A 27,695-nucleotide genomic window follows, 5' to 3' on the forward strand; every position below is an offset into this window, starting at 1 on the left:
TTTGAATCGCTGATTGTCACTTTCAATTAGCCATCTTTTCTGTAAATTAGAAGTCTGAACTTACTGTGTCACATTACTAACTCAATTTGAGCCTGTTTGGCTGCCCGCTATGTGTACCCTCCAAACAATAAGTAATGTCAACCGTAAAATAACCTTTCTAATGTTGCTGCCGTTTTATTTGTAGGTGTTATTTTTAAGCTTCCTTCCAATAGAAGCTGGCACAGAAGCTATGACTCTGAAAACATCTCTATTCCTCCTGTTGTAAAATATACCATCCGCATGAGTCTCAAGACTGCACAGACAACAAGAAGAATAAGAACCAAGATTTGGGCCCCGGGGCCACACAATTCTCCATCACACAACCAGATCTATGGCCGGGCTTTTATCTACTTACAGGATAGTATTGAAAGAGCCATCATTGAATTGCAGACTGGAAGGAACTCCCAGGAAATAGCAGTCCAGGTCCAAGCAATTCCCTATCCCTGCTACATGAAAGACAAGTACGTCCACTTTTTTTGAGAATTCATTTCTTTTCATTCATTTACATGTATCAGGTGAAAGGAATAATGTTCACTAAACCTTTGTCAAATGCTTGTTTCCAGGAAAAAGTCCCCAGTATAGGGCACAGCTCACTGTAGCTGCTCATTGTTACCCAAATGATGGTAACGTTTTTACCAAACGATCCATGTTTTCTTTATCATAACCCTTAGCTTTCCAAGGACTTTGGCCTCAAAATTAGGAGAATTGGACTCCAGACCTGAGTGCATTGCTGCATGATTCTGATGTTACTCACTCTCTACTGGTCTTGCTTTTCTCTAGTCAAATGAGAGTGTTAAAACAAGGCAATCTTAAAATCCCTTCCAACTCTCAAGCTTAATTAAAAATCTGTGAGTGCAGGGTCAGTTTTAAGAAAACAATTTAATAAAACACATTATTGATTGACTAAGAAAAATATTGTGCTATCTGAAACTATCATGTATTCTCAGTCCACTTGGTAGGAACCTGTATCTAAAGTGGGTTTTTTAAATGAACAAAATATGTAAATATCATGCTTTTAGACAACTAAATTTAAATGTTTAAGAAATTTGCCAGTCAGGTAGCACTGAATGGCTCCTCCACTCTGACCACAGTGAAAAAAGAAAGTCGGAGGACCAAGTTTTTCAAGCTCATTCTCCTACAACCAAGCTTGGGGCAGACTATTACCTTAAACAAACTATAGTTGTTATTCAGCCAGTTATTACAGTTTATAGACAAGTCAAATGGGTCTGGATTTTTCTTTTCTGTTTCTATCGCTGCTTCTGTCTTCTTTGGCTGTTTCAAGAGCTATAGATGAGATGAGGTCATGTAGCCCTTTTGTGCAGTTGTGATACTGGGAGACAGGCTGGTTGTCCAGGTTAAGTGCTTATCATGGAAGCCAGTCAGGACCTTGCTGCCTAAACCATGTGTGAGCTGCAACGGCTTGCATGAATAGTAAAGACCTGCCATCTTTAAGTGAAAATTCTCATTGTTTTACTGACTTTTTCCCCCTTGTAAATTGTAGTACCTAGGATGGTGATTACCTGAATGTTTCTTTTAAGAGTAAAGTAACTGTACTCTTCATTCTTCGTGGCAGTATGAACATAATGCCTAGTGTGTGTTGCCTACAAAATGCTTTCATATATGTTATTTTATTTGTTCCACCGAACAACCTCATAAAGTAGGAGCAGGTATTATCAGCCACACTTTCTAGATAAAAAAGTTGAAATCCAGAAAGTCAAGTAAATTGCCCAAAGTTGAATAGCTGGTACTGTACTGGTCTTTTGATTACAATACCAGAATTTTCTCTTTCATACTATACTAAACCTAAAATACACAATCCCTTGGAAGAAACATAAGCAGGGATTTGTTATTAATGAATGAGGGCATTTACCTAATTCTAGAGCCAGAAACAGCATGAAAGCTGGACCTGAACCAAGACAAAATTCATTCAACAAATATTCTTTAAGTGCTTTCCTCGTGCCAGATAGTTTCCCAGGAACCAATAAAATTGGATGTGGCCCCAACCTTCACTCCTTCTCTACCAAAAAAAAAAAAAAAAAAAAAATCCCTCATTTCTCTAATGGTGATACACTCCTGATGCTAAAGTGATAATGAATGATGATGAGGTCATGTTCCATTAATATTTGCATTTTTCATGGGGAACTTCAAGGTAATTCCTTGGCCCTATAGATCAAAAAGAAAATGGCCTTGGGATGTTTTTGCAGGTGAAAACTTCTGTGGAGCCTAATATGTAAAACAGATCAATTTAGAGTTTCTCTCCTTAAGAACTGCTCCTTCGCCTTAGCCCACAGACAGTGGTTAATGTCAGAACCATGGCTCTCAGAGGATGGTCCCTGGATCAGCAGCATCAGCATCACCTGGGAAACTGTTCAAAATGCAAATTCATCACCCCACCTCAGACAGAATAAATCAGAAGCTTATGGGTGAGGCCAAGAAATCTGTTTTAATAAGCCTTTCGGGTGATTCTGATGCATGTTAACTTTGACAAACACTGCATTTGAACATTCAGGTATCATGGGCTGGCCACTCAGGAATATATTAAGTCTCCCAGTGACCCTCTAGTTTAGCATGTTACCAGAAAAAGCATTTCTATACTGTTTATGAAACATCTCCTAGAGCATTATCTTGAGGAATTCAGGTTCTTTGTCTGCATTTTAAATCAGATGATTTTGAGTTTTATTTTATTTCATTTGGGGGAAATTTGGCTTAATAATAACTGTGAGCTTCCAAAGAGTAAGTAAATACAGTAATTTGGGAAGACACAGCTTTTAGCTAGATAAACCAATCATCATCTGATTTTAAATCTGCCTTTTAGATAGGAATTTGGTTTAGACAATGGAGTTTAGAGCCTTGCAATTATATTTACATAATAATTATTTTCTTGAACAGGACATACTCAAATAAACTTAAAACAATTTGGAAATTTGATCTAACAATCCACAACTATTTTACTCTTGTAGCATTAAAGCAAGAAAATAATGGGCCTACTGTTAAGTTAGCTTCACACTTCATAAAGGAGTCACATTAATAATTATCCTCAATTTCAAAATAAGAGTATACTTTCAATGTAACAGGGAGTGTATTCTTTATGTATTACAGTCTGCAAGTGTGACATTCATCTTGGTCACTGGATTTTTGTTTTCTTGTTTTTGTTTTTGTTTTTTCTTACAGCTTCCTAACCAGTGTCTCTTATTCTCTTCCAATCGTGCTTATGGTTGCCTGGGTGGTATTTATAGCTGCATTTGTAAAAAAGCTTGTTTATGAGAAAGACCTCCGGCTTCATGAGGTATGTTGAGAATCTCTTCTTGTTATAAATTAGTTCTGTCTGTATAATAATTAATTACTATGATTATCATCACACTTTCACAGGCTCAGAAAGCCTGACCCATACCTTGTGAATTAGATAAAAAAAAATATTTTGTGAATCTTTAAAGGCAGCTAGTATGGCAACATTTTATTTTCTTAAAAAGTTACATAGAATTCGTAAGTGCTTCTGAAAAACAAAATCTGACTAATTCTCAAAAAAATTTGAGTGCTATTTATAATCCTAAGAGTAATGTTTGCCCAAGCAGTTACCTATAAGACTCAAGATTTAACAGAGGAAGTTTAAGTAATAATAATAACAACTATTAAGGCAGAAAACTTATTGGCATAGTAACTTAATGAGTCCGGATGAAAATACAGTTGCAGATATAGATATAGATTTAGATATGGACTTGGACACGAACATGGACATAGACAAGACATATGGCTTGTTTCCGTGCTCAAGAAGCAAATTCTTTTTCTGATATACCTTGTCTCCTTCAGTTATCTCCCAGTGACTCGTGATTTATGGAGACTTAAGAATTTCACATTGTGCTACTGATTGCATTGATAATATGGCAGCAGAAGAGGGGACGTGGGATGTAAAGTGTGCTCCCCTCTTGAACATATTCTTTGTCATTATCTCCAAATCCAAAATATCTCACTTTTCTTTAGAATTTATGAAAAAGCATTATGTGATTTTTGGATTGTATTGAAATAGAAATTATTTTATCTTATCCTGTAATGAGCCCATTCTTACACTTAGTCATGGAGTGAAAAGATAACAGAAACATTTCACAACTGGGGCACAATAATTATTGCAAGGCCTGGCTGACAGTCTGAAATAATGAGGTTAGAGTCACCTGTTAGCCTACTTGTACTTTTCAGACTTACTTTGCCAATGCTTCTAAGCAATTGATTATTTCTCCTTACAAGGTACAAATTACTGCTTCATGTTTTTGTTAGCTCAGCATCAGGCTTCCAGGGTCGTCCTAGCGTTTGAACCTATCCTTCTTGCCTTTTCTATTTGAATTCTGGATGATCCTCAGCTGCATTTTCATATTTCAGTTATAATTTGGTAAAAGTCTCATCAACTGGTTTAAGCCCTGTTATATTCAGGACTGTGTACAACGTTTCCTTAATCCCAGTTTAGAATCAATGCCCTGGACCATAACTTTGGTTGCAAGCTCCTACCCTATATTTCTCTTTCAGGTTTCTGGTACTCAGAAGTAAATCTTTACGAATTAAAGGAAAACTTTGAAGTAGAAAACTGTGATAGACACTTAAGTTCTTTTCTACTTCAAAATAAATATCTACCTAAAATTTTTTTAAGCACAGTAAATATGTGTGTATATGTACATATATGTGTGTAATATATGTGTCTATTATATATATAATACATATATATGTATGTATAAAATACACACACTGTATTATTTTGGTTTGAAAATACTCTCTGAATGCATCTATGGATGCCACTAAAAAATATCAAACACAATAAAGAGCTTTTATTTCTCAATAGAATATGTGAAAGACATTTTTATCGATGAAGTAGTTTCTGTTTGGTAGCTCTGTGTTTTCATTGTGAAGGCATCTACTTTCAAAATTTAACCACCTGATCTTGGGGGTAAAGATACGCAGTGGAAGATCACTGAACCTGGAATCAAAATCCCAGTGCATAAACGTGTCTTAAATGTGGCAACACTTTTATCCAGAATCGTACAGAATCTCTTTCTTCTCATTATTTTCTGCCAAGAACTGTAGCAGACTTTACACTGTGCAAAGGGCTTTTCCTGAGTAACAGATTATCAGCTATTGATGAATTGCTCCAGCAGCTTTGGGAGGCTTGAGACGAGTGACTCTGATTACAAAGCTGGCACCTGAATCTGTCACTCTTAGGAGGAATTAACAACATCCAAGAGAGCGTAGCCAGCCATTCTCTGTGGGCCACCTTCCATTAGCAAGTTTGATCTTGTTGATCATCACCACGTTGGCCATGAATCTGGATAATTTATGGATAATTTACATGCTTTTACTGCTTTTTCTCTTCATGAATAACAGCTGTTCTTCTCAGGGCACAAAATCTTAAAGTTTAACACTGAAGTTTGATGCTAGAATGTTAAGTAGTAAACACTTCTGGAAGCACCTAACTCAATTTGTTTTGATAAAAAACAGTGGTCAGTCCCCAACTTTTACCAACTCTTGGGACTAGAAATCTGATCTTAAGTCTTGATAATTTCAAAATTACAGAGACAAATGCCTTCAGTCCTGGTTTTTCAGTTTGCTAAATTATCTTTTAACAAGGCTATGAATGGAGAATTTTCTAGATATATAAATGTTTTATACTGAAGCTGTCAATTGTCAAGGAAGGAAAACACACTTATACACAAAAGGCAGCTTTATTTCATGTCCTTGATAGTGTCCTGGATATTTTATCTTTGACTTATTGACATTGCCTCCTATTGATATACATTGCTATTGGAAGGGAAATATTTTTGTATAGGTCACATGAAATTAGGCAGTAAATATCAACTTTGGGGTAGTTATATGGGTTCTAAAACTCCCCCGTTTAATTATATTCAGATAAGCATTAAATTAAGTAAAAACCTCAAAATGCAAATAACAGGAAAGGTAAATAAAGAGAGCTAACATGTCATGACCACATTTGAATTGGTGAGTATCTCTGAAATGAAGTCGTCAAACATGACACAGTAATTTCTCAAATGGTGTAGGGTACAGGGAAATAATTGCTAAAGTAAGATCTGTGAGGTCTTTTTCACACCAAAATGTAGTTTTCTTTTCAATGATAGATAGAAAGCAACTGAAGAAAACCTTCAATAGTGAATCTTCACTCCATGCTGATTTTTAAACTTTGACCCTCACTTCTGTTCCTGTGGAAACATAGGTTGAGTTTGTATTGCAAAGGGTGGCAGAGTCTGCAAGGAGAGAAGCAGTAGGGAGAGTAGAGGGTAAGGAGGAGGGCAAAGTTAAGAGGGAAAGTCACAGGATTTCCCCAGTGGTGATTAGCTTAAGGCCCACAGCTTGGACTGTTGGCAGTCAGGTAGCTGTTTCCACGGTAACAACCGGAGCAGCAGAGTTATCAAAATGTGCTAAGTTGCAAAGGCAGAAAGTAAAATTCACTATTTTGCTTGTGGAGTGAAGGAATTGGCACATTCCCAATTATTTTTTTCCTAAACAAGTTATGTTTAAAGGGGGAAGGCATTGAAAATCCTTGATTTTTTACAAAAATATATTGGATTATAAAGCCATTAGTGGAACATTTCTTTGTTCTTTTTTTTTTGAATGGAATATTAGATTCATAAACTTCACATTAATCAAAAGTTGTTAAAACTAAAAACCAGGTACAAAGTCAAGTCACCGAATTCAAGGCACTAAGGTCCTTTAGACTTTAGATCTTTCAGAATCCACTTTTTCTTTCTTTCTTTCTTTTTTTTTTTTTTATTAAATATAGTCAGTTTACAATGTGTCAGTTTCTGGTGTACAGCATAATAGTTCAGTCATACATAAACATATGTATATTCATTTTCATATTCTTTTTCATTATAGGTTACTACAAGATATTGAATATAGATCCCTGTGCTACATAGTATAAACTTGCTGTTTATCTATTTTATATATAGTATTCAGTATCTGCAAATCTCGAACTCTCAATTTATCCCTTCCCACTCCCTTCCCTCCCTGGTAACCATAAGTTTGTTTTCTATGTCTGTGAGTCTGTTTCTGTTTTGTAAATAAGTTTATTTGTCTTTTTTTAAGATCAGAATCCTTTTGAATTAATCCACAAACACCTCATGCTGGTCTATTTTTCTATCTTGGTGAAGTGCCTTGGCCTTTAGGGATATCACTGAGTTATTAAAGAACATCAATTGAGAGAGAAGTGTAGATTATCTGAGATACATGCATTCATTTAGGGTTCATGGACATTTTGTTGGAAAACAAAGATGACAAACCTGACCTCGCCTGTCAGCGATTTTAAGGATGGGGAAGTTGTGCCAGAAGGCAGAAAGTCTCTCTTCAAAGTTTTCATGTATTAAATTCTTAAGAATCAGGTCTATTCTGTTTCTCTCAGGAATATGAATATTGATTGTGTTGTTCACTAATGTTTAGTGAAAAATATAGAGTTTTATTATCTCAGTTCCTACAATGAATTTGAAGTAAACCATGGGTTTTCACCAGCTTGAAATATTCATGCCTACACAAATGTCAAATTCATGTTGTAAAATTCTGCAGAGGATACCATAAATTTTGATGATCTATTCTAAACTTGTTTAATCTGGAGATATCACTCAGATACCAGTGATAAAATGAAAGTGTCAAAAAACAAAACAAACCTCGCCATCCAAATCATTCATTATATTGAGTCACTCTGGGAGCATACAGTCTAAGGTGGGCTGGAATAAATGGTCATATTAATTTCACGTAGCAGGCATGGACAAATACTAGACTTAAGTAAATCATTAAAGTGCCTAGTTTCGTGTATATGAAGAGTCTCATGGACATTTGGAATGGTACAGCAATAATTGTTATTTGAGAGAATATTTGCTGAAGAAGCAGCTAACACCTTTCCCGTTTTACAGTACATGAAGATGATGGGTGTGAATTCCTGCAGTCACTTTTTTGCCTGGCTTATAGAGTGTGTTGGATTTCTGCTGGTCACCATCATCCTCCTCATCATTATTCTCAAGTTTGGCAATATTCTTCCTAAAACAGATGGGTTCATCTTGTTCCTGTACTTTTCGGACTATAGCTTCTCAGTTATTTCCATGAGCTATCTGATCAGTGTCTTCTTCAACAACACCAACATTGCAGCTCTGATTGGAAGCCTCATCTACATCATTGCCTTTTTTCCATTTATTGTTCTGGTTACAGTTGAGGATGAGTTGAGCTATGTAATAAAAGTATTCATGGTAAGTCAGCTGTCACAGCTGAATGGTCAGCGTGTGAAAAGGATGGACCTTTTTGTGTGCTTAGTCCCTCAGACTGAAAGTACACTTACCTAAATTTAAAAGGTCAATGATTGCAAGGTGTGCTTAACTGTCCTAACGAGAGTCGATTCTTCCTACATCATCGTCTACTAAACAAGCATAAGTCTATGAAAAGAAAACTTTCACTCACAGTTTCTAAAGCCATAATGTGCGATGCTGTTAAGAAATAATTCTTAGGGGGGTGGGTTGAGGTATAGCTCACTCATAGAATGCATGCTTAGCGTGCATGAGGTGCTGCATTCAATCCCAAGTACTTCCATTTAACAATAACAACAAAAAGAAATACATCAAGTTTTGAAGACTGTCAAGAATTCTGACTTCTCTCTGGCCCAATTCTTTAAATATCTTAGCACCTATATCATTGGCATTATTCTCATATATGAATAAGTCTCATGGTTTTTATGACATACAGTATGACATACAGTATAACATACAAGCATAAAGACAGGTCACTGACAGCATATAATCAATTTTTAATTCTTTTCTACTTTTTCAATTCAAAATACTAAATTAATTTAAGAATTTTAATGAAAATACTAAGATTACTGACTGAAATTTGGAAAGCAGAAGTAAAGCTCATCGTTAGGTCTGAGAGTCATATTAAAACTGTGCTGTTTATGGAAATGAAAAGTGATAAATAACTTTCATTTGACACGACTACCTTCGGTTTAAATGATATTTAAATTTTTAATTTGTTGCCTTATAAGTATTCAGTCAATTGACATTTCCTTATATTTTCATTCATAATACTTCTATTACTTGAAGTCAATCCACGAAGTAAAAGCATCTTCTAGCCGTGAACATTTCATTTGTTGGTCTTAACACTGCAATGCCCTATAATTACTGATTTTATAAATTGCTGAGGAACATTTAATAAATTTATAGATATACAGAATTTTTGCCAAATATTGTCCAAGTTACCAATTCCCTGCTTTTGTTTTCTGCAACTTCATCTCCTCTTCTTTCAGAGATGTAGCCTGTTTGATGAGGAGCTTCTGTATTTTTAAATATGCTTGGAGAGTTAGTGTCAATTTAATCTATATAAATGCCCAGCGTTTACAGTATGTTAAGATTCCTCTGGGTGAAATATACAGAATCTACAAGAACTGTCATTGCTGTCGATTTTCTTCACAGAGCCTTCTGTCCCCAACAGCTTTCAGTTATGCGAGTCAATACATTGCACGATATGAGGAGCAGGGCATTGGTAGGTTCACTTTCTTTAAAATTATATTTCATCTTTCACACCTGCAACACATCTCACAGAAAAGTAAATATATGTGTTCACTTCGTAGGTCTTCAGTGGGAGAATATGTACAGTTCCCCAGTTCAGGATGATACCACTTCGTTTGGCTGGCTATGCTGTCTAATCCTAGCTGATTCTTTCATTTATTTCCTTATTGCTTGGTATGTCAGGAATGTTTTCCCAGGTATGAACATGCTTCCTACAGATATATGATTTCTATGGTTGCCATCATTATAAATCTGCTAATATATATATATATTTTTAATATTTGATTTGCCATATATCATTTCCAAAAGAAATACTTAAATCCCAAAACTAACCAGAAATGTCCAGGATGAGATAATGTACTGTTGAGTTTTTTTCTCTGTTGTTCCTTTAAAGGATGGGATGAATTAAGAAGCATGGAGTCCAGTCTTTCCAAATGGGAGTACAGTGTTTTGTTTGTTTTTGAGGGGAGTACAATGTTATAAGGCAAAAATCAAATCTCCTAATTCTAAAGAGAATTTATCAGATTCTAATGGAACAAGACTAGTTGGGTTCCCCTCCTAGGTCTCAAGTGGCTAAAACTTCTAACATGCTTAGGAGTTTTTCCATTAAGCCCTATTTATATGTGTGCATTTTTTGATGCTGTGAGTGAATAAAAGACTAATATTCTGTGCCAGTTGTATAAAATTTCTATGGAAGAGAAATATGTAGAAACAGAAGCAGATAAGTGATTGTGAATTTAGGTGAGAGCAGGGATTATCTGCAAAGGGCATGGGGAGCTTTTTGGAGTTATTGGAATGTTTGGCTTGTGGTTATGTTTGTACAACTTTATATATTTACTAAAAATCATCCAACCCTGTGCTTAAAATGAGTAACTTTCATAGTATATAATTATACCTAATGAAGCTATTTAAAAAAGAATTTTAAAAGTTTATATTTTTCACTTTACTTTGGAAACAGAGACCACCTGTTATTAGTTTTATAGAGTATCAAAAAGTAAAAATACTTCCTGAACACAATATAGTAAGTGCTCTGTTTTTTAGCTTCTGATGCTTAATGTTAACAATCAGTATTTTTTTCCTAATACACTGTTCTTACAGGTACCTATGGTATGGCAGCTCCATGGTATTTTCCAATCCTTCCTTCCTATTGGAGGGAGCGATTGGGATGTGCAGAAGTGAAGCATGAGAAAAGCAACGGCCTCATGTTTACTAATATCATGATGCAGAACACCAACCCATCTGCCAGTAAGACAAGTAGGTCAACAACTTACATCACTATAGAGAAGTGATATAAAATTTACATGACTAGTGATTTTAATTATGTCTTTCTAAATGGCAGAGTTATCATCCTTTTAGTCATGGATGAATATGTCTACACATATGTGTTTGGACTCTTAGGGAGATTAAACTGTGGCTTTTTCTGGGTTCATTATCTCAGTTGGTTAGCATATGGTGCTAATTAGGCCAAGATTGGAGATCCCTTTGTGGTCCAGTTAGAGTCACACAGAGAAAAATTTTGTTCCTTGGCCCCAGTCTGCACCTCTAACTCCAGCCATCTGTCGCTAGTCATAAGGAATAACCAAGTAACAAGTATGGATAATTTAGCATAACCCATCACCAACACTGAACGAACACTTTAAGGCTCATGTCTTACTGACATTGGGTGAGCAGTGTCGTCTTGCAAACTAAGGATGACCCATGTAAGTGGTCCTTTTGTGATGCCTGAAGGAGATGCAGAGAGTAATTAATGATTCTATAAACCACAGATCTGAGTGAGTCTCGTCACTGTAAAATCACACCTTACAGATATTTATTCAATAAGTGGGTGTCATCCTGTCCAATTGGAGGACCAAGCCTTAAAATTATATTTAGAATATTTGAGATCTGTTGAATAATGGAGAATTCATTATTATGATACTATATTCTGGGACTACTTTGTCTGACAGAGAAGGGCAATATAAACCTTGGAGTGTGGTATCACACCCTCATTCATTTTTTAAACAAGTGAGAAGGCTGAAGACTATAATAGATCATTTGTTTCTGGAGTTACATTTTACTTTGAGGCTTGTATTTTTATAATCTTCAATTTTTAATTAAGGAAAAATCTAACTCTAGCTGCATTTTCCCTCCTTGTGAGCTTACAACTCTTGTCTTGATTTCTCTCCAGGTCCTGAATATACGTTTCCCTCCAACATTGAGCCTGAACCTAAAGATCTTACCGTTGGGGTTGCCCTGCATGGGGTCACAAAGATCTATGGATCAAAAATTGCTGTTGATAACCTCAATTTGAACTTTTATGAAGGGCATATTACTTCATTGCTGGGGCCCAATGGAGCCGGGAAAACAACTACCATGTATGTTACTTTCAACATTCAGTGTCATGGGAGCATAGTACTTAATATTTCCTCACCTCTTTCATAAAAAACAGTTATTACCTCTTCTAGATGGATTAAGATAGCTTAACTTGTATACTGTAGAATGGAGTGTAAATCAGAGATCCCAAACTATGAGCTCAAAGGCCAGATCAGACCCACCTAGTACTGCCCCCAGTACTTAAAATTTTTAATTTCAGTACAGTATTTAACAATGGGGGAATTTTCTAATAAAAACAAATATTCCTGGCATCTCTGAGATAATAGGAAGTTCTGGCAACATCTGAGTCCACAGGCTTAGGTAGGGGCAGTTGGTTGGGGCTTAATGGTGGCTGTTCTCAAAGGGAGTATCTGTTTTCTGGTTTATCCCTGGTCCGCACCAATCTTTACTGCCTGACACACTCAGTTTGTTTCATTTATTTGCATTTTTATCTTGGCCCGTGTCCAATTTGGGTTTATACACCCTGGTATAAACACACTCAGCCCCAACTGCTCTATTACAGGGAACCCTTGCCTTGATTCATGAAGAAAGAAAAGAATCACCAACTATCAGATATAGATCAAAAAGGCCGCATGTGGTACATGGGCTGTTCTTTCTCTCTCTTTACTTAACTAGCATTTTCCTGTGTCCTAATGGAGAAGAGATTCATATGTTTCTAAAGTGACATTCTTTTGAACTTGTTTTCTGAGACTCACTCCAGTGCTCCACAAGGCTTAGCTCTGAGTCAGCTGTAAGATGCTGTTGCTGCTGTAGCCCTTATTTGAGAAAAAGTGTCCGTTGCCAGATATGTTATTTACTATCATCATGAGTAAGTTCAATGACTGCCAAAACATATACACATTAGTGTTTTGGAAATAAAAAGGGGACAAAGGAAGGTTATGAAATGAGTGATCATGCAGCTGCTCTTATTTATATGACCTGTTTCAATTCAGAGTTGATTTTCTGGTGAGAACATAATGCTTAAAAGTTAAGATTCCTAATAGGCAATAAGAGGCCAATGAAGAAAAGGGATTGAGAAAGCTCCTGAAGGGATTATAATTTTGGCTGAGAAAGTTGCCATTTTAGTCTTCTTCGTAAAGAATGAAGTGTATGACTTGATTTAATTTGTTTTTAGTGGGAAGAATTGCATATATTGATTCCCTATTTAATCTACAATAGTCATTTAAGGTCTATCATATCTGGTTATGTTCAGAGAGTGGTGAGAAAACAAGTCCTTTCCCTGACCTCATGAGCTTACATTTAGTGGAGACAATGGGTAGTAAAGAGCAGCCCAGTTTACTAACCATCTGAAAGTGTAGAGTAAGGGACCGAAGATGATCGAAGTTCATGTGGGCAACAGAATTAGGAGCCTATAGCAGTTGGTAGGCAAATGGTTGTGTTGGCTTGTACTATGATGTTGGCTGGGAAATGGAGAGGTAGTGAGTGGAGTTAGGAGACTAAGAAGATCGGAACAGGATGCAAAAATTTGTGAAACTAGTAGACAGAGTTATCATATGGTGAAAGAGGTAACTCAGTGAGGGCATGGGTTTGAGGACAAAGATTACGAGTTAAGTTTTAAACATGTTGAGTTTGAGTGCCCTGTAAGACATCATGGAGAAGTCACGTTGTTAGTTGGATGTATAGAGCAAGCCTGGAACTAAATGAAGAGATCTGTACTGACATACAAATTTGACACTCAATGGCCTATAAATACTGATGCCAGGAAAGTGCGCTGAGTTTGCTCAGGGAGAGAGTACACTTGCAACTAAAGAGCATGACTGTGTCTCTTATTATTACCACCACCACCACCACCACCATCATGAAGTGTTCCCATAACACTCTAAATTATTAGAAGCGTAAAAGTAATTTTTTTTATTCCTAATTCATGCCATTTTCTTTGATAGTTTGATCTGGCCTGGGGAGATACACTATAACTTTTTTTTCCCTAACAACTGAGATATATTTAGTCCTAAAATCTAGCTCAGAGCTTTGGTTCACACCTAATTTATCATTTCTTCACTTCCAGCTCCATGTTGACCGGGCTGTTTGGGGCCTCAGCGGGTACCATCTTTGTTTATGGCAAAGATATCAAAACAGACCTACACACTGTGCGGAAGAACATGGGGGTCTGCATGCAGCATGATGTCTTGTTCAGTTACCTCACTACCAAGGAGCACCTCCTCTTATATGGCTCCATCAAAGTTCCTCACTGGACCAAAAAGCAGCTGCACGAGGAAGTAAAAAGGTCAGATGTGACAGGAACGAGGAGTTGTTAACTCCTCTCTAAAGGAATTTGAGCTTTAGTAATAATACCAGTAGAAAACATTTTCTCACAAAACAGTTGTTTTTAGTTTTCCTACTTTTCTAGTATTACATACGTTTAAGGTCATTATCCTCACTGGCCAGTTATTGTGCTGAAATTGTTTCACTCTCTTCATCTCTGGCTCCCATATTGCCCCCAGTCCTCTGTTTTTAATCTCCATGGCTACTGTACTCATCTTAACTGGACTCCCGACTTCTGCCTTCCCTTATACAGTCTGTTCTTCAAAGAGCAGCCAAGGTGACCTTTTTAAACTGGTCAGACCATGTATTTTCTGTCAAAGCCCTCTACTGGCTTCTCAGCACACTCAGTGTGAAACTCAAGAATGTCCTTATCAAGGCCTACGAGGCACTTCTTGACCTTGACCTACGAGGCACATTGGCCCAGGTGCACACTTGACTACGCTGGGTCTGCTCCAGCTCAGGGCTTCCCACGTCCTGTGCCCTCTACTTAGAGCAGCCTTCCCCACACAGCCCTTTGACTCATTCTTCTACCTTCCTGGTCTCTGCTCAAAAGCCACCCTCTCTGAGGGGACCAGCATGTATAAATAGATGCCTACAAGAGCACACCCCGGCACTCATCTCGTGTATACTGCATTTTGTTTGTTATCACGCTTATCATCAACTGGCATGTTATAGACTTACTTGGAAATATGTTTATTGACTGAATTTCCCCTGCATTCCTCTTGATAAACACACATACTAGAACATAATTTCCTTACGGGTGGGAACTTGTCTGCTTGATGCTTTTCCCCAGCACCTAAAACATAGTCTGGTACAAAACAGGCAGGCACTCCATAAATATCTGTCAAATGAATGAATGAAATACTAAGCCATATACTCCTTGTGTTGTTTTCTGAATATCAATTTTGAACCTCCAACTAGATGGTAAGTAACAGAAATCTATATCATGGATCTTCAATAGTTTATTGTACCTTGCTGAGCACATAATAGTTGCTTAGTGAATACCTTTCACAGTGCTTATTGTATTTTTCCAATATTCAAATATTCTGTCTGTTAAAAATAACCACCATACAATGTTTTTGAAGGACCTTAAAAGACACTGGACTGTATAGCCATCGTCATAAGAGAGTTGGAACACTGTCTGGAGGAATGAAGAGGAAATTATCCATATCCATAGCTCTTATCGGAGGATCGAGGGTGGTGATTTTGGATGAACCATCCACTGGAGTTGACCCATGCTCTCGTAGAAGTATATGGGATGTTATATCCAAGAACAAAACTGGTATGGGTACCTTCTTTTGATTTCTCCAACCAACAGTCATAATTTTGCCCTTTGGGAGGCACACAAACATGTTGAAGCCTTTTCTGTTTATAATCTCCATTAAATATCTCAGATGGGCTCTTCCTTTGCCCAAGTCCACTCTTCTCCCAGCTAAATTTCTGGATCAATGAGTTAATCTCTATGTAGTGCCCACTGTGAGCTTAGCACTCAACTGGCGTTTTTGAGAGCATGCAAATCCAACAGAAGTTCCAAATTCTGCCTGGAGGAGCTTAGAATCTAATTAGAGGTACCAAACATACACAAGTGAAAATAAACTGAAAACAGACTAAATAAGTGCTAACAGGATGTGAAGCAAAGGAGCAATCAGAGTGGAGTGGATTAATCAGAGAGGAATATTCAAAAAGTCTTTAAAATTATCGCTTTTTCGTCGTGACAAAAAGGAGAGAGAAAAAGAGTAGGGGGAGAGAATGAAAATGAAGCCAAGGGAACAGACTAAGAGGTTGGGAAGAGTTGCCCCCAACAACAAACTATGGACATTTAACCTTACAGGTTAATAAATGTGTATTTGTCGCCAACTCTCAAATATTTAGGAACACCTTGTGTGAATTTCTCTTTGATCGTTTTGGAAGCTCCTTCTGATCAGTTTTTCAGTTAGCTCATAAAACATGACTCTTCTCCTCATAAATCATAGGATTTACTTGTGCTGACTCAGTATATCTTGGGAACTGTATCTTCATTTTTCATTTCTGGTTTTTCTCCTCTGTATTTTCAAGCCAGAACAATCATTCTGTCAACGCACCACTTGGATGAGGCAGAAGTGCTGAGCGACCGCATTGCCTTCTTGGAGCAGGGCGGGCTGCGATGCTGCGGGTCACCATTTTATCTCAAGGAAGCATTTGGGGATGGGTATCACCTGACACTCACTAAGAAAAAGGTCTGTAGGGGAGAAAACATATCTCACCGTGGGGTCATAAGTTAACTTTTGAATGAAATGGAAGCAGAATCTATCCAACTTCATTCATTGCTAAAATTCATTTTTAATATGTTAGATCCGTGTTTCTCAAATTTGAGCAAGTATCTGAACACCTAAAGGTCTTGGTTAAACCCAAATTTCTGGCTTCACCCCAAGAGTCTCTGATTCAGTCCATCTGGGATGGGGCTCCAGAATTGACTGCATTTCTACCAAGGTCCCAGGTGATGCTTACGTTAATGGTCCAGGATTGCACATTGAGAACCAACGTGTTAGATAGAAACATGACCCATAAGGTTATTGATGGAGGATCAGCCTGTTAGTTTTCCTAGCATTTCAGCTGTAAGGCTAAAAATTAGCTTCTCCAAGCAATCCATCAAAAGCAAATGAAGAGAATATGCAGTCATGATTCCCTTTCTGATCAGTACTCCTCGAATGGCAACATGAAGACTAACTCAGGCCAGCGGTGCTTTCACAGCTTTAAAGAAGAAAAATGCTTACTACCGATCCCTGTACCACCTAAAATAGCATGTATATTGGAATTGTGCGAGATGTATATGCTATTAGAAAGGTTTTCACTACTGCCATATATTTTATATCTGATCATCTTGATGTGACCTCCAAAAAACAAAAGTAGTTCATTGTTATATTCATTAATTTATTCAAATGTGTGTGTATTCAGTGCATATTATGTCTTAATATGTACCCTAGACACTGTTGTATGCACTGGGGATACAGCAGTGAACTGACAACATTAAGATCTCTGTCCTCTTAGGGTTTATATTCTGATGGAGTGTGGGGAATCCAGGTGGTAATATCGCTAAGTATATTATTTGGTATGGTAGCAGGTGATAAATGCTATGGGTAGAAATAAGGCAAAAGAAGGGGAATGGGAGATGCTGGGTGGTGCCATTTGAAGTAGGGTAGCAAGAGAAGGAGTCTCTGAGAAAGTGACAGCTGAGCCAAGAGTTGGGGCTGGGCAGAGAGTGAACCATGGCATATCTGGGGCACAGGAGTAAGTGCAAAGGCCCTGAGGAGGGTGTGTCTGAACCCAAAGCACTCTAACCACAGAAGGTCTGTTGTTGCTGGGCGGAGCACATGAGAGTGAGAGAGAGTTTTGTGGGTAAGGACTGGAGGAGGGACAAGGTCAGGTGGGAGAGGGGATCCAGCAGAATGGTGACTTGTGGATGACCATAGGGACCCCCGGTGGCACAGGGAGCCACAAGGGGAGTAACACATGACCTGACGTAGGTCTGGGGTGGCCTAAAAGAACTCACCACCCTCTGATTGGGGCCCTTGGGCACTACAGTCTAAGACAAGGGGGTGTTCAACTTCTGTTTGTGTCTAGAGTCCAAATCTAAATGCCAGTGCAGTGTGTGACACAACGGCCGTGACAGCAATGATCCGATCACACCTCCCTGAAGCCTACCTCAAGGAGGACATCGGGGGAGAGCTTGTCTACGTGCTTCCTCCATTCAGCACCAGTGTCTCTGGGGCCTACCTCTCACTCCTGAGAGCCCTGGACAGCGGCATGGGTGACCTGAGCATCGGGTGCTACGGCATCTCCGACACCACCGTGGAAGAGGTGCACCTGGATGTTTCCTTTTTTCTTAAAGCTGATATAATTTGCTGTTCCCTTAGAATAAATATGAACAGTTCTTTTTAAAAAGAAAAGAAATATTTTAAAATAAACACTTCAAGAAGTAAATGCAACCAAAAGTAAATATACTTTTGATTACAATAAATGTTTTAATTAAAAAATAAACATTTCACAAAATCAGAAAATCTTCAAATTATCCCAATACTATTCTTATGTAAGACTGACTTCTGAGAACAAACATGTTGCTCCAATTAAAGAACATCCATCTTTTACATACAAATATGTTCACTTAAATTCATACTCATTTGTCACAATAAATGTGGTAAAAATTTAAAATCAAAATTGAGCTTAACTAGAAAACATGTGCATTTTTATGCTAAGAAAGTGTTCTGGCTTCTCTTTCTAGGTCTTCCTGAACTTGACTAAAGAGTCACAAAAAACCAGTAGCATGAGTCTTGAGCACTTGACCCAAAAGAAAATCGGAAATTGCAGTACCAATGGCATCTCGACACCTGATGACTTATCTGTGAGCAGCAGCAATTTCACAGACAGAGATGGTATAAATCTAATGTGCACATTTTGCTTAGTTCTAGTAAATGATGTAAATGAAGAAAATCGTAGGACAGATTTTGATTTTTTTAAATGCAACTTTAAATTTTCTTTCTAAATTTAAAAATATTGAAGAAATGTAAGCTATCTTTTTCATATACAAAATATTTATTAAACCAAATTGAATTCTCTATTTCAAAAATATTTTGGAGAATGTGAAAGAATTTCCTTGTTAGGGTAGTGAAAAATATTCCTTCTACCCACCAGAAGTCATTTTCAAGATGTAACTTACTACAGCTTCAGATTTGTGTTCAACAAGTTAAAGTCCTTCTTGTAATTGGTGCTGTCCAACAATGAATAAAGTTACCTTGTAAGGTAGTTCACTCACTGCTAGTAGACATGTTCAGTGGAGGTAATAGTCATCAAAAAAGTTTTTTTTTTTTTAAGAGTCATCGCTCTTCATGGCACCTCACTTGAAAACATGTTTAACCTTCCCCCACCTCGGAATGATTCAGGCGCTGAGAAAATTCAGGCTCTAAGAAAATGCTTTTTGGGTGAGGGTCTCTGAAGTGATGAGTTGGGCTTGATGGCTAAGAAGCTATAATAATAGGTTTTTTCCCCCAGTTCTTCACACAAGATACATTTGGAAAATTATGTTGCTTGACACAACTTTGAGGAGTGGGGCTCTTTTGAAAAGAACTTTTATCTTCTCTTACTCCAACAGTTAATTTATGCCTTTGGAAACACTATTTACTTAAGGAAGCACAGGGTAAAATCATTTTATAAATTATGGAGTAGTCATTTCAATAGTTTGCTTAAATTGAGGAAAATCTCTAGGAATAGAACTTTTAATTAAACGTTTGCCTGGCTTTAAATCTCAGAAAAGATCATCTCTGATGCTTGTGTAATTCTGGAACTTGGGAGTCTCATTTGCCCTCTGCTAGATTCCGCCTGATCACCTTTTGGGAATGTTACTGTCGAGTCCATGGAATTGAGGACTTTGATTAGAGAGTGGTCATCAGCTTCAGGAAGTAAATGTTACGTATTTGCCACTGCATTTGTCTCATAATTTGAAACTATTCTTCATTCAGAATGTTGACCTCATTGACATTATCTTTTAGAAAGCACATTTGCTCCATTTGATACACCTGTAAGTCATCCACATGTAATTTCTAAAGAAACAGAAAAGCATACTAATTAACTTAAAATATTCAGCTCCTTCTACACTTTACCTTTGCAGAGATATGAGTTTGCATTTAAACTTGTTCACTCTGTTTAATTGGAATTCATTTTAAATTAAGCAGCTTTGTATTTTTCCTTATCAGCTAAATGAAGATCATGATTTTTGTGCTGCATAATTTGTGATGGAGAATTAAAAATATCCACAGAGTTGACAAATACTGTCATCTTATCACATGGAAAGGAGTGCTTGGTGGCAGGCCTTCAGAGAGAATGTTATATTTGAGACTATTTTTAGAGCGGGCTGCTGAAATGATCAGTTGTACGAGCACTAATGCGGGAGCAACCGCTTATGGCCTCCACAGCTGCTCTGACTCTCAGAAGCCGTGGAATTTTTCTCAGCACTCTAAGAGCATTTTGGGGAGGGAGGGTAGACATTTTTTCCAGTGAGTTCTTTTTTGTGACTCAAGTGGTAAAAATGGAGTTTTGGAACACCATATAATCAGTCCAAATTTCTAAAAGGAATGTAATGAATAAGCGTTTGAACTAGAATTGTACTTTGAAGGAGAGCATTTTCCTTTGTTTAAGGTGACTTCATCGGCCCTCACATTAGAATGAGAGCCAATTAGACTTACAGTCACTTAAGTTACCCACTGAGTTAACTAGGCTGCTTAAAAAGGGTTTATATTTATTTTATTTGAATTCAATCTCTCGATAGAAGCTATCTCTTGAATATTAGTAACTAGTAATACATACTGAGTCTACATTAAGACTTTGGAGATTGGGGACAATATTCATTTATAAAATTCTAGATATCTCACTTCGATGTGTAAAATTACTATGTATATGACTGGGAATATTTTGTGTATAGTAATTTATAATTTTCAAAGCACTTTTGCATAAGCTCCATGAGATGGAGAGGCTCAGGCCCGAGGCTAATCAATGAAGGGCTGAACCTCAAATGTAGATCTTTACAGTATAAGCTTTTCCTCCCATGTCACATTATACCATTCACCCATAGTTTTTGAAGTTGCTTTATTACTTAATTTACTAAGGTTTCCCAGAACTATATTACATCTCTCTTTCTTTAATCAGACAGAATCCTGACCAGAGGAGAGAGATTGGATGGCTTTGGACTGTTACTGAAGAAGATAATGGCTATCCTCATTAAAAGGTTCCACCACACCCGCAGGAACTGGAAAGGTTTCGTAGCTCAGGTTATTCTCCCCATCGTCTTTGTAACCACTGCCATGGGCCTTGGCACTCTGAGAAATTCCAGCGACAGCTATCCAGAGATCCAGATCTCCCCGTCTCTTTATGGTACCTCTGAACAGACAGCCTTCTATGCGTAAGTTTCTTTCCTTTAACTAAAACATTACCGCAATGCCTCCAGAGGTGCCTTGTGCCTGAATGGATGTCACGAAATGCTAATGAATAAAGAACTTAGGAGCCCCAGCACCTTATCCTGCCAGATGAATGGACAGTTTGATTTATTGCAACATGACACTTCTCTCGCCAACAAATAACTTTTTTAAGAGTTTTTGTGTCTATCTAAAAATAAAGTTATAGGAGATCTTTATTTTTAATGACTAGACTTTAATCAGGAAAGCCAGGTTAGGTATGACTTCCCAATCTGTTGTAATATATAGCAAATAACTTTTTATTGAGTATTGGATAGCAATGCCAGAATTCTGTATAATATACTGTTAATATATACAGTAGATAATCACTCAATGCATGTGACAATTAGGGGAACCAAATAGAGACCTGTGCTTATTTTTTGTGCCTTTTTTTTTCTGAGTCTCTTTCTTAGATTTTTAAGGAAATAGTCCTGTAGACAGCATATTTCATTTCTTCAAATTATTCCTGAACATGGGTTTAATATGGGAGACTAGTGGAAGAATCATGAATTTGTTTCTATCCTTTATTATTATAGAAATTCTCACCCAAGCACGAAAGAACTGGTCTCAGCGATGTGGAGCTTCCCTGGCATCGACAACATGTGTTTGAACATTAGTAATCAGTAAGTGTTCTTGTTTTCTTCTTTTTTCTCAACATTCCAGTTTGTGTGTGTGCATATGTGTGCATGTGTGTGCAGGTGTGTGGGTGAGTGAGTGTGTGTTATTTGGCTGGAGGAGGTAAGCACTGTGATGGCAACACCTTTAACAGATTTTATGTATCTGCTTTAGTTCATTCCATGATTGTGCTCTACTGTAATAATGAACAGGTGCTTTACAACTTGCAAAGTTTGTGTGCATGTTTTCATTTAACAATCACAACCACCCCGTGGATTATTAATCCCATTTTAAGATGAAGAAACAGGCTCATGTGGACTAAGATACTTGTCTAAATTCTAGAGAGTGAGTTGTGTAGATAAAGCTGAGACCCACGTCTTCTATCGCATGCTTTTGTACTACGTAGTGTTGTTTATTCAAACTCCCGAGCTAGTACATGACATGTGGAAACCTGACACTGGTGCTAAATTTTCCCTTTCCTGACAGGAGAGGATGAAAAGAGCAAGGAAAATAGAGGGGTCAAAAAACCCCATTTTGACCTGGAGATTGTCATTCTAATTGAAGTAAGCCAGAAAGAGAAGAAAAATATCATATGGTATCACTTATATGTGGAATCTAAAAAAAAGACAAATGAACTTAATTACAAAACAGAAACAGACTCACAGACATAGAAAACAAACATGGTTACTGGAGGGGAAGAGGGTGGGAAGGGATAAATTGGGAGTTTGAGATCTGCAGATACTAACTACTGAATAGAAAATGGATAAAATTTATACTGTATAGCATAGGGAACTATATTCAATATCTTCCAGTAACCTATAGTAATAAAGAATATGAAAACGAATACTTGTATATGTATGACTGAAATATTTTGCTGTACACCAAAAATGGACACATTGTAAACTGACTATACTTCAATTAAAAAAAAGCCCCATCCTGCCACATTACCACAATCCAGTGAGCTTTGGTCTCAACACTGTTTAATCATTAAGTGCTCTCCTTCAATCCCCCATAAAATGTCTGATCACTTGGAAATTGTAGTGCAATGTATATTCAAGTTATGAAAAATCAGTACATTGAACTTAGGACTATACACCTGAATTTAATACCACATACTCACTTATATGCTCTTATATAAACACGAGAATGCACACATTCCTCACTTCAATATCATTTTTACTTGTAGAAGTTGTTTAAATAAAAACCATCTGGGGAAGTGGAACAGCAATGGAGAACCTATCACTAATTTTGGTGTTTGTTCCTGCTCAGAAAATACCCAGGTAAGATGGAATTCACTTTCTGTGAAGTAGGAAAAAGAAAGGAATAAATATCAAAATTTGAAAGATCTGTCTAAGTTACCAAAGAGTCAACATAATTTCATTTTATGGAAGCTAGTAGCTTAGTGCTGTGGACCTGGACAGCTGAAAAAAGCACTGAGCTTTAGGTCACTGTTTTAAATCCCTCTCAGGACAAACTTCCTACGGTAGGTAATTTTATGACAGTCTTTGTGGAAACCAAGTGAAAATGAATTTTTGGTCTCAGTTCAGTTGTAACCAGAAAGCTCTATGTTTCACACAGCAAAATGCCACCATAACAGTCATTTTTGAAAACACAATGAGACGTCTACTGTAGTGGTCGGTAGGGAAGTTAGTAATGTGTAAGTCCAGGAGAGAACTCCGTGTCTCTTCTCAACACCTCCAAGATGTGAGAAAAATCCATATCCTGAAAGAAACATTATTAAAGATCGTGCAACCAACACCCTTTCTGAATTCTATAGATACACCTTAGTTTTCTAGGCCAGTTCAAAGAGTTTTGTAATCCCTCATCTGAAATTCTTCATGTGTTTTTCTAGTTCACAGTAAAGGTCAACTTTTAAAATTGGAATCTGGGGGAAGGGGTGGGAGGGGATACATTGGGAGTTAGAGATTTGCAGATACTAACTGATATATATAGAATAGATAAACAACTTCATTCTATATAGCGCAGTGAACTGTATTCAATATCTTGTAGTAACTTATGGTAAAAAAGAATATGAAAATGAATATACATATGTTCATGTATGAAGCATTGTGCTGAAACTGACACAACATTGTAAACTGACTATACTTCAATAAAAATACATATAAAAAATAAAACAAAATAAAATTGGAATCTGGATAAATTTTATTGATTTTTTTTTAAAAAAACACAGTCGATTAAAAAATTTTCAACCTTATACTCTGCTGATGGGCATCTAAATTTGTGTAAACAGTTTTTAAAAGTGTTGACAGTATCCACTAATGCTGAAATTATTCATGCCCTGTGGACTCAGCAATTCCATTCCTGTTGTGTACCCATTAGAAATGTGAATAAATGCACCAAGACACATATATCGAAATGTTCATAGCTATACTATTTGTAGTAGCCACCCAGATTCCCACCAACAGTAGATAATCAAATGTAGTCTGTTTCCACAATGAAATTCTGTACACAGCAAAATGAGAAAGATTGATCTTCAATTACATACCTCATATTCTCACTAACAAATGATGAGTGAAAAAAGCCAAATACAAGATACAAGTCCATTTGTATAAAATACAAAACAGGCAAAACTCCTCTGTGCCAGTTACTTGGGCAAGGTAGTGACTGGAAGGAGGCACTATGAGGGGGTCCTGGGGCGCTAACATCGTTCTGTTTTCTGACTCAGTTGCTGGTTCCCAGGATGTGTTCAGGTTGTCAAAATTCATCAAGTAGTATACTTATATGTGCTTTTCTGTATGTATAATATAATTCAATAAAAAATTAGGGCTCAAAAGTTATACTGCATATATAAGGGTATCTCTAATCAGTTATGAAACCACTGGCATTATAGACACAACTTGATGTAAGGTGAAATTCAGCGTTCATTTTTTAGAGCAGCCTGCAGCTTTATGCTCTTGATACACACATGTGGTGCTAGTCTCAGGCTCTGAGACACCGTGTGAAAGATGTAAGGAGAAACTGGAAAAGTACTGGGCGTTTCTCAAACTAAACTGCATGGCAGTGAAGCATGAGAAGCTTCAGTGAAACATAAGTAGTCAGGAAGTGCAGAAAGCTATGAACATAAAAATAAGTGGTTTAAATTAAGCTCTGAGGTTGCTTAATAGTAAGGTACCAAGGCACTTAATCTCGACAAACGTACAAAAGTTAACGTAAGATGCTAACAATGATACAGGCACTCTGTGCATTGTCTTTGCAACTTATGTATGTATAAGCAACATATATACATATATATATATATATATATATACACACACACATACTAGATTTATATATGTATATATGTGTGTGTGTGTGTGTATGTGTGTGTATATTAGATTTATTTATGTGTAAAGCTGAACTCTGACACCTAGGTTTTGTACCTTAAATCTAATATAACACAACTTTTCATCCGCTGCTGTCAGTCCCTGGAAACTTATGTCTGTTAATGTTATCTTTTCAGTGTGGGGCAAACATTTTTCTCTTCCCTGTGAATTATTGAGGGAATTTTGAGTCATCTTAATGTTTAATGTTATTCTCCAAACATATCAAGCTTGTCAGTGCAGTGAAAGAAATACGGAACATTAGTTAATGTGTTCTTCTTTGGCTTTAGGCAAGTCCTAAACACATATATGTGCTGTATATAATTGATAACTATTTGTTTTAATTTCTTGGCATAGGAAAGATGACTTCCTTTTCAAATCTCTTTAGAGGCAGAGGACACTCTTATCACACTCTACCAGTTGCACTAATAGACAAATCCTGAGACTGAAGCTCCTTGACATTGTGTATTTACTTTGTACAGCACTGAAAGAAAGAACTTAATTTTTAACCTTATTTTTCAGGAATGTCCTAAATTTAACTATTCTCCACCTCATAGAAGAACTTATTCTTCCCATGTAATTTATAACCTCACTGGGCAACACTTGGAAAATTATCTTATATCAACTGCTAATGAGTTTACACAAAAAAGGTAAAAATACTCTATTTATTAAACATACTTAATTTAGAATATCTTGCTTTTGAATTTTAATAGTAACTGCCTTTTGAATTTGTGGCAATAAATGCAGAGCTTCTATTGATTATTTATGGGGCTAAATTCTGTTTTATTTAAACAGCTTTCATATTAAAATTTAAATAATGATTCTAAGATTTATCTGAGCACATTCAAAAAAGCATTGTTTTAGGCCTCAAAAATATATTGTTAAATGTGTACATATCGTTTTCCTCTAAGCAAAAGACAAGTTATCGACTAGATTACGCCAACTTGGAGAGCTTTCAGGCATGGTTTTCAGTGACAATTGTCCTTAGTTCCAACATGAATATCTCAATGTAGATATATCCACATATGAATAAAATGTGTCCATGTACAGCAAGGCCACAGGCTTCCACCTAAGTCACCTAAACATTTGCCATAGATGTAAGGTTGGCAGGCTTGCATCTGACACAACATGGGTGGACTGGAAGACACTACGCTAAGTGAAATAAGCTAGACACAGAAAGACAAATATTGCATAGTATCACCTATGTATGGAATCCAAAATAGTCAATTCATAGAAGCAGAGAGGAGAGTGATGGTTGCCAGGGTCTGGGGGTAGGGGAAATGGGGAGATGTTGGTCGAGGGGAACAAAGTTTCAGTAATGCAAGGGGAATACATTCTGGAGATCTATACAGCAGTGAGACTATAGTTAACAATATCGTATTGTCACTTGAAATTTGCCAAGAATTCTCAACACACGTATACAAGAAAATGGTAACCATGTGAGATAATGGATATGTTATTTAGCTTGATCGTGGTGACCATTTCACAGTGTATACATGTATCAAAACATTTGTATGCCTTAAATGTATACACCTTTTATTTGTCAATTATATCTTAATAAAGCTGAGGGGGGAAAGTTGGTAAATACATGTGAATATACATGTAAGTATTTTCAACAAAATAAGGTTTATTATAAATAAACCATTCTAAACCCTTTTTTAAAAAGAAGTGAACAATATGCTATACTGTTCTTTGCATGACAAAAATACGGTTCTATAGCATCACATTTAGGATAATAGTCACAAGAAAATTATTTTAGTGTGACTACACTGTTTTTTATTTAACCCAGTCTTAATCTGGTGGACATTTAAACTAATCTATCCTTAAAATTAGTGCTTGGATTTTTTTTTAAATCCACCTTTTATTTTTCAGAGTCCATGAAGTGACAGGTAATTATATAGATAGAACTCTCTTTAAAACATCCAGGAATTGAAAAAGTGTAACACTAGGGGACAAACTAGAGAAAAAAGATCGGAGAATAAAGGAAATGGAGCCATTTGAAAAAAGATTGTAACTGATGTTGTTATCACTTTAGTATTAAATTACCTAAAATAAGATACTTAAGCACTAAAATCTTAAGATTTTTGAGATGGTGCATGATCCGGTTAAGTTGGAGAAATTGACTAGATTACATGTTATTTATTTTCAGAATGATTACATCTGTAACTGCTTAGAAAGACTTTTTACTTCTAGTTATAATGTACTCTATAGATTAAAATATGATAAAAAGAATCAGTAAAACTGTAAAATATTTGTCAGGCAGTATTTATTACGTATTGTAAATGTGTTTCTAATGGAAAGAAAAAATGAGCTATGAGTTAAACATTTTACATCTATTTATGAATATTTTCTCTATTAAAACAAGTATCAATTTTTCTGTATAGATATGGAGGTTGGAGTTTTGGGCTGCCTTTGACTAAAGACCTTCGTTTTGATATAACAACAGTTCCTGCTAATAGAACACTTGCCAAGGTAAATTATGATCCTTCTTTTAGGATGTCATACGAATGAGAATGTGAACTTGAAACGGTCAAGCATTTTCATGAGGTAAAAACAAAACATGGGCC

At 36.7% G+C, this 27,695-nt stretch overlaps 1 protein-coding gene across 2 annotated transcripts in view; it reads left to right on the forward strand.

Moving 5' to 3' along the window:
• The window catches only part of ABCA12 (ATP binding cassette subfamily A member 12), a 152,655-nt gene that overhangs the window by 100,854 nt on the left and 24,106 nt on the right, over window positions 1-27,695 (forward strand). For both annotated transcript variants that reach the window (XM_015244190.3, XM_072961325.1), the window contains 17 exons: window positions 185-500; window positions 3,211-3,325; window positions 7,941-8,270; window positions 9,483-9,552; window positions 9,641-9,775; window positions 10,677-10,832; window positions 11,746-11,932; window positions 13,957-14,175; window positions 15,299-15,495; window positions 16,269-16,429; window positions 17,814-18,050; window positions 18,472-18,622; window positions 20,889-21,141; window positions 21,730-21,816; window positions 22,995-23,088; window positions 25,651-25,778; window positions 27,513-27,600. In XM_015244190.3, the coding sequence (XP_015099676.2) occupies window positions 185-500; window positions 3,211-3,325; window positions 7,941-8,270; window positions 9,483-9,552; window positions 9,641-9,775; window positions 10,677-10,832; window positions 11,746-11,932; window positions 13,957-14,175; window positions 15,299-15,495; window positions 16,269-16,429; window positions 17,814-18,050; window positions 18,472-18,622; window positions 20,889-21,141; window positions 21,730-21,816; window positions 22,995-23,088; window positions 25,651-25,778; window positions 27,513-27,600 (2,924 nt within the window). The remainder of the gene's footprint in view (window positions 1-184; window positions 501-3,210; window positions 3,326-7,940; window positions 8,271-9,482; window positions 9,553-9,640; window positions 9,776-10,676; window positions 10,833-11,745; window positions 11,933-13,956; window positions 14,176-15,298; window positions 15,496-16,268; window positions 16,430-17,813; window positions 18,051-18,471; window positions 18,623-20,888; window positions 21,142-21,729; window positions 21,817-22,994; window positions 23,089-25,650; window positions 25,779-27,512; window positions 27,601-27,695) is intronic.

The sequence above is a fragment of the Vicugna pacos genome, chromosome 5 (genome assembly GCF_048564905.1).
Source record: "Vicugna pacos chromosome 5, VicPac4, whole genome shotgun sequence".
NCBI lineage: Eukaryota > Metazoa > Chordata > Mammalia > Artiodactyla > Camelidae > Vicugna > Vicugna pacos.